This window comes from Stegastes partitus, unplaced genomic scaffold (assembly GCF_000690725.1).
Source record: "Stegastes partitus isolate 25-593 unplaced genomic scaffold, Stegastes_partitus-1.0.2 Scaffold1381, whole genome shotgun sequence".
NCBI lineage: Eukaryota > Metazoa > Chordata > Actinopteri > Pomacentridae > Stegastes > Stegastes partitus.
Genome location: NW_007579112.1, coordinates 62856 through 68450, shown reverse-complemented (window position 1 = coordinate 68450; position 5595 = coordinate 62856). Strand labels below are relative to the sequence as shown.

The window sequence follows — 5595 nt, the reverse complement described above, 5'->3', positions numbered from 1 at the left end:
ATCTATCTATCTATCTATCTATCTATCCATCTATCCATCTATCTATCTATCCATCTATCTAGAGCTGTAGGAAATGTGAGCTTCTGTACATTAACTATTTTGGATGTTGAAGGTCTAAGGTTGTAAACAGCTGTTCTCTGCTCACAGACCTGCTCCAGCGTGTTCACCTCCAGACCGGGCAGTGTGAACTTGAAGTACGGCCGCAGGTTCTTGTAGACGTAGATGCAGGGTCCGGATGCCACGGCGACGGCGGGGATCCGGGGCTCGTGCAGGTCCATGAAGAAGGCGACGAGGCCGGCGGGCAGGTCCAGCAGCGTGCTCTCGCTCATGAGCGCCGTGCCGCGGTACACCTTGAGCTTCATCCCGGAGCAGCCGGAGCCCAGGTCGCCCACCACCAGCCGGCTCTCCCCGTCGCCGCTCAGGTCGGCCAGGTCCACGCAGGACGAGAAGGTGTAGAGGCCCGCCACCGGGTCGTAGTGGGCGTCCAGCCACTTCCCCCCATCACCGCTCCACTCCCCCGATGACATGACAGCAGGACGGACAGGTGAGTTCTGGACAAACAGTGACAGACATCACAGCTCTGGTTTAGGGTGATTCTACTTCTATCATTTATCCAACTCTACTTTCCTTTTCCTTTATAAGTCAGTCTGACATTTTCCTTCTAATCACGTCTGTCTGATGGTTGTCTTCATATTTTATCTGTTTAATTATCAGTTTGTGTTTATGCTGAAGTGGTCCAGATGTTTCTCAGTGAGACACTTGACCATGACTCGGGTTGAGTAGTTTTAGATGCTTTTCAGGTCATAGTTAACTTCTGGTGAGTCATTGTAGGAGGACGACCACTGCAGCCCTGATCAGTGCTGCTGTGGCTCCTTCTGGACCTCCTGGTTCCTGCTCACACTGGGCTGCACTGGGTTCTAGCTGCTCACTGATCTTCTGGATCCTTCTCCATCTTTGTCCAGTCTCTCAGTCAGATGTTTCTCCTCCTCTGTTCAGGTCTTCTCCATGTGGAGCCATGATGCAGACATAGATAGACACAGTCCAGAGGTCCAGAAGTGAGAAGGTTCTGCTGGTCTCAGCTCTTTGTAGAACCATGTTCATGCAGGTGGACTGATGGAACCACAGCTGGACTCACTTTGGTTCTCTGAGGTTCTACTCTGGAGTCTGAATGTTCAACACAGTCTTTACAAAGTCATTGTTTCTGGTTGTTCATGCGAGCAAATACTGTGCTGTTCCACTGAGAGATAATAGAGATCACATCGACTATAAAGCAGTGGCACAGTTTGGACATGTACTGGGCTTAAAGAGCATTTTCTCAGCCTTGTGGCTACTTTAACTGCAGCATTAGCTTTAGCCCCATTAGCTTTAGCTTAGCTTTATGAATGACGCGCTAGCTGCAGTTAGCTCACCCCACTCACATATTTAATGGTCCATAGCTCTGATAACGCAATGTTATTGACAGAACAGCTGATCAATAACAGATATACCGATAATCGCTCCTCCCCCTCCCCCTCCCCGGCTCACCGTTGTCAAGGCAACCGTGTCGCTGAGTCTCCTCTCGCTGCTCGTCCTCCGCCTCTGATCGCAGTTGTTCCGCAGCGCAGTGACATCAAACGATAAACGACGTTAGAAACTGTTCGTTGGAGTCAGATTAAGATCCAGATGAAGCGTTAAAGCAGAAGACATCTGCCACTGACGCTGGCCGAGCCTCTAATCCACAAATCCGATCCAAACCCGCTGCTCTGCGCCGTCGCCCTCTGATGACGTCATCCCCACCCGCCGGTGTTTACTTCTTATTTCACGTATTTTTATTATTTGTTTTTAACGCATTAGAAATTCACCACAGTAAACATACAAAGAACAATATCGACTACTTTGTTATTTTTAACATCATAATGACAATCGTATTTAGCATTTTAATAATTTTATATAATCAAGTCTTACGTCATGGTTCTTTGGTACTTTTATGACATTTTCTAAAAACTGTTTATATAAAGAAACGCATTTATTTCTATTTTATCATTAATTTATCATTTATTTAAATCATATCTAAATATGTTATATATATATATACATACATCAGAACTTCTGACTTTTATTTACGTTAGTTACATTTTTTATTTTTATTTATCTAAAGTTCAATTATAATAACAATAATAATTCAGCAAAATGTACTGTGTTACAGCAGCGAAAAGAGGCAATGCAAGAAAGGAGCATCAGGAGAAAAATAATGAAAAATAAAAATAACAAGAAAAAATAAATAAATGAAGAAGAAGAATTGTTGTTGTTGTTGTTGCTGTTGTTGTTGTTGTTGACATTGTGTCGTCTTTCATGAGCAGTTGTCATTACTTATCTGTCTTCAAGTGATTTATTTTTATTTTTTTACTGAAAAATAAACACTGCTTTTCACGTCTTTGTTTACCTTTTTCCAGACTAAAAAACACACAAATCTGTGTTTACATCACGGAGTGTTTACCAGAAGATAAGAGAAGATAAACTTTATTGATCCCTGACTGGGGAAATTCACATGTTACAGCAGCTGGATACAGATAAGGCATTAAAGAAGCAGGACAAGATCTTACAAAAGTGGTATAGGGCTAAAAAAATAAAGATTTATTAATAAAGGTCTTATGGAGATAATATACCAGACCTTGTTTTAATGTGATTTTTTCATATAAATACAAACAAATCACACATGACACTTAATATATAAATACCAAACATGGAACCAAACCCAAAAAGTCATATATCGCGTCTATTTCCACGTGCAGATAAATCTCATGAATGAATACATGAATATGTCTGCTCAGCTTCGCCAACCAGGTAGTCTCGCGAAATCGCTTCCTCGGACGCGACCAAGCTCTGTGACGTCTCCTCGTGGTCGACATCTGATTGGTCCAGCGGCCAGAGTTTAAAAAGTAGACCGCGGAAAGAGGAGCAGCAGCGGAGCTAACGTCGGATGTTTTCAGGTTTCCGCTCAGCTTGTGGGACATAAGAGACGCCCAGAGTGAGTCGCAGTTCGATCAAATGTGTGTTTAACTCCGCAGCTGTGAGCTAAAGTCGAGTTTGGTTTCCCAAAATGAGCTACAAGAAAACAGACACGCGCGTGATAGTGCGTTAGCTTGTTGTGGCTAATGCTAACAACAAAGCTAACAGCAGCTTTAAGACGTCTTCAGATCTTATTGTTGTTGTTGTTTATTCATTTCTGCCTGTTGTGTGATCGGTTCAAACTAATAATTGAGACGAGTTGGGTTTTTCTGACCGCTGCGTGGGTTCTTCTGAGCCCGCGGGACTGCCTTCAGCGGACTGCGGTGCTTTGGTGCTGGTGGTTCAGAGGTCACGTTTAAAATAAACGCATTTTAGCGATGAACGCGCTGTTCGTTCAGGCGAAGATCAGGCGAACATAAGGATGCATGATACCGGGAAAAATACAGGCATTAGAATACTGGGATAATTTAAATCAGGGGTTCCCAAAGTGGGGGTTCGCGACCCCCCAGGTGGTCCCGAGGCCCCGAGAAGGGGTCGCAGGATGGACTTGCTCCATGCAGAGTGCCCACCCATCTCATTAGTTGAGATCAACACTGAAACATAGTTATTCCCAAAATGTACATTTGCACAGCAGCGATGTTCGCATGTGGTGGCTGTTACTGTGACTGATATTCTTCTGCTTATATGGAAACTAAGCTGTGTAAGTCAGTACTGTTCACTCACAACATGGAGATTTCCATCCTGTAGTAAACTGCTGTATGTAAAATCCTGTCATGGTTGTCAGGCTGTTCGGTTCCCCTTTGTTGTCGTTCTGTTTGGATTCACGTCCGGGGACAGCGGGGGTCGCCAGTCTCAGGAACCGTTATTCTGGGGCCTGACACGTTTGGGAACCCCTGATTTAAATAACAACAGGGAACAAATTGGCTTCTCACGCGGTGTAACGCTGATAGACATCTAAAATTACTTTATCTTTAGATGTCATTCGGGTCTTTGCACTCATCACACAGAGCTTTGTGCTGCTCAGTTAAATGGTAATAAAACTAACAACAGCTGCGGACAGAGAACCTGTTGGTAGCTGAAATATTTCTATATTACTGTGGAGGGCTGTACCATTATAATCTTGTACTACAGTAATCATAATCCCAGTTATTTGTCACAGTCGTTCGTTGATTACAGGGCGTACATATGTACTGAGTTCTCACATTTAAACAGAGCAACGCTTTGTTTACTTCATTCCTGCTAATGTACAAATCTGCATTTAATTAGAAATAATCTTTAGCTGAATTCAGAGCATCTAATGCTGATCGATTATATACTAAACTGAACCCAGAGCCCTTGCTGGCTGAACATCAGCTGACCAACAGACTCTCCGGTGTGAACATGTTCCCTAAACACCTCACAGTCATCAGGACGTACAGAACATCTTGCAGCCGCAGGTGAAAATAAAAGAGGTGGTGCTGAAGTGACAGATGTTCACCTGCTGTGTGTTTGAAGAGATGATGGAGTCTTGTTTAGCCGGGAAACCGGAGCGCGTCGGACCGGTGGAGGTGGACGACATAAAGAGAGACCTGCTGGGTGACTTCGCTGCTCTGCCTGCACAAGTAAGTCTCCCCCGTCCCTGATCAGGAGGATGCTGTGAAGGCAGGTTTGTGACGGATGCTGTTGTTCTCTCAGCAGGACAGCGCTCAGTCGCAGACAGAGAACCTGCAGGTTTACCTGAGAGTTCGACCTTTCACTTCAGCTGAGAGCGACAACGGAGAGTCTCAGGTAGCGCACCAACATTCACTCTGTAAAGCCTGCAGTCGTATTTGTGTCTGTGTGTGTGTCTTCAAAACAAATGGATGCGTAAAAAAAGATTTGGTTGTTAAAATAATGCATTTTTCTGTCAATCAACTGAACATCTAATTGTGATTTGAAGCTGATTCCTGTGAGCCAATCAGAATGCAGCAGCTGTGTTTCGTCTGCAGGACTGTGTGACCATCGAGGGGCCCGACACTGTGGTCCTCAAGGCCCCCAGGAGCTGTCAATCAAACCGACAGGGTGACAAGTCCCTCCCACAAACTGCACAGAGGTTCGCCTTCACACAGGTAGCTGTGACATCACCACCTGTTTATCCCCATTTACACCTGTCCACCTGTGGCTGTCAGTCTGTCTGTGGGTGTCCATGATGTTGTGTTGTCGAACCTTTTTGAACTGTTTCGTGCTGCTGTGCTGTTGAGGTGTTCGGTCCGGAGGCCAGTCAGAGGAAGGTGTTTGATGGTTCTGTTCGTGGTTTGGTCCGAGACGTCCTGCAGGGAGGAAACTGTCTGGTGTTCACATATGGAGTCACCAACGCTGGAAAGACCTTCACCTTCCTCGGTCAGGAACCACCTGTCTGTCTGATTAAACGTCTGTCTGTCTAACAGTCTGTCTAACAGTCTGTCTGTCTGTCTGTCTGTCAGGTCCGGACCATGACTCCGGTCTGCTGCCCAGGTCTCTGTCTGTGATCTTTAACAGCGTTGAAGGTCGTCTGTACAGTCGCTGCGACCTGAAGCCTCAGCGCTGCAGAGACTTCAGCAGACTGACTGCAGACCAGCAGGCGGCAGAGAGCAGCAGCAAGAGGAACCT

General features: G+C 45.5%; 2 protein-coding genes across 2 annotated transcripts in view; one reads left to right on the top strand and one right to left on the bottom strand.

The window, feature by feature from the left end:
- The window catches only part of bbs1 (Bardet-Biedl syndrome 1), a 6329-nt gene extending 4582 nt beyond the window's left edge, over window positions 1-1747 (bottom strand). Inside the window, exons 1-2 of the mRNA XM_008299109.1 lie at window positions 1525-1747; window positions 150-551 (exon numbers count right to left, since the gene is read on the bottom strand). Coding sequence (XP_008297331.1) covers window positions 150-527 — 378 coding nt within the window. The 5' untranslated portion in view covers window positions 528-551; window positions 1525-1747. The remainder of the gene's footprint in view (window positions 1-149; window positions 552-1524) is intronic.
- Window positions 1748-2941: 1194 nt separating this feature from the next.
- The window catches only part of LOC103370171 (kinesin-like protein KIF20B), a 15879-nt gene continuing 13225 nt past the window's right edge, over window positions 2942-5595 (top strand). Inside the window, exons 1-6 of the mRNA XM_008299122.1 lie at window positions 2942-3007; window positions 4483-4589; window positions 4663-4755; window positions 4956-5075; window positions 5208-5346; window positions 5430-5590. Coding sequence (XP_008297344.1) covers window positions 4485-4589; window positions 4663-4755; window positions 4956-5075; window positions 5208-5346; window positions 5430-5590 — 618 coding nt within the window. The 5' untranslated portion in view covers window positions 2942-3007; window positions 4483-4484. The remainder of the gene's footprint in view (window positions 3008-4482; window positions 4590-4662; window positions 4756-4955; window positions 5076-5207; window positions 5347-5429; window positions 5591-5595) is intronic.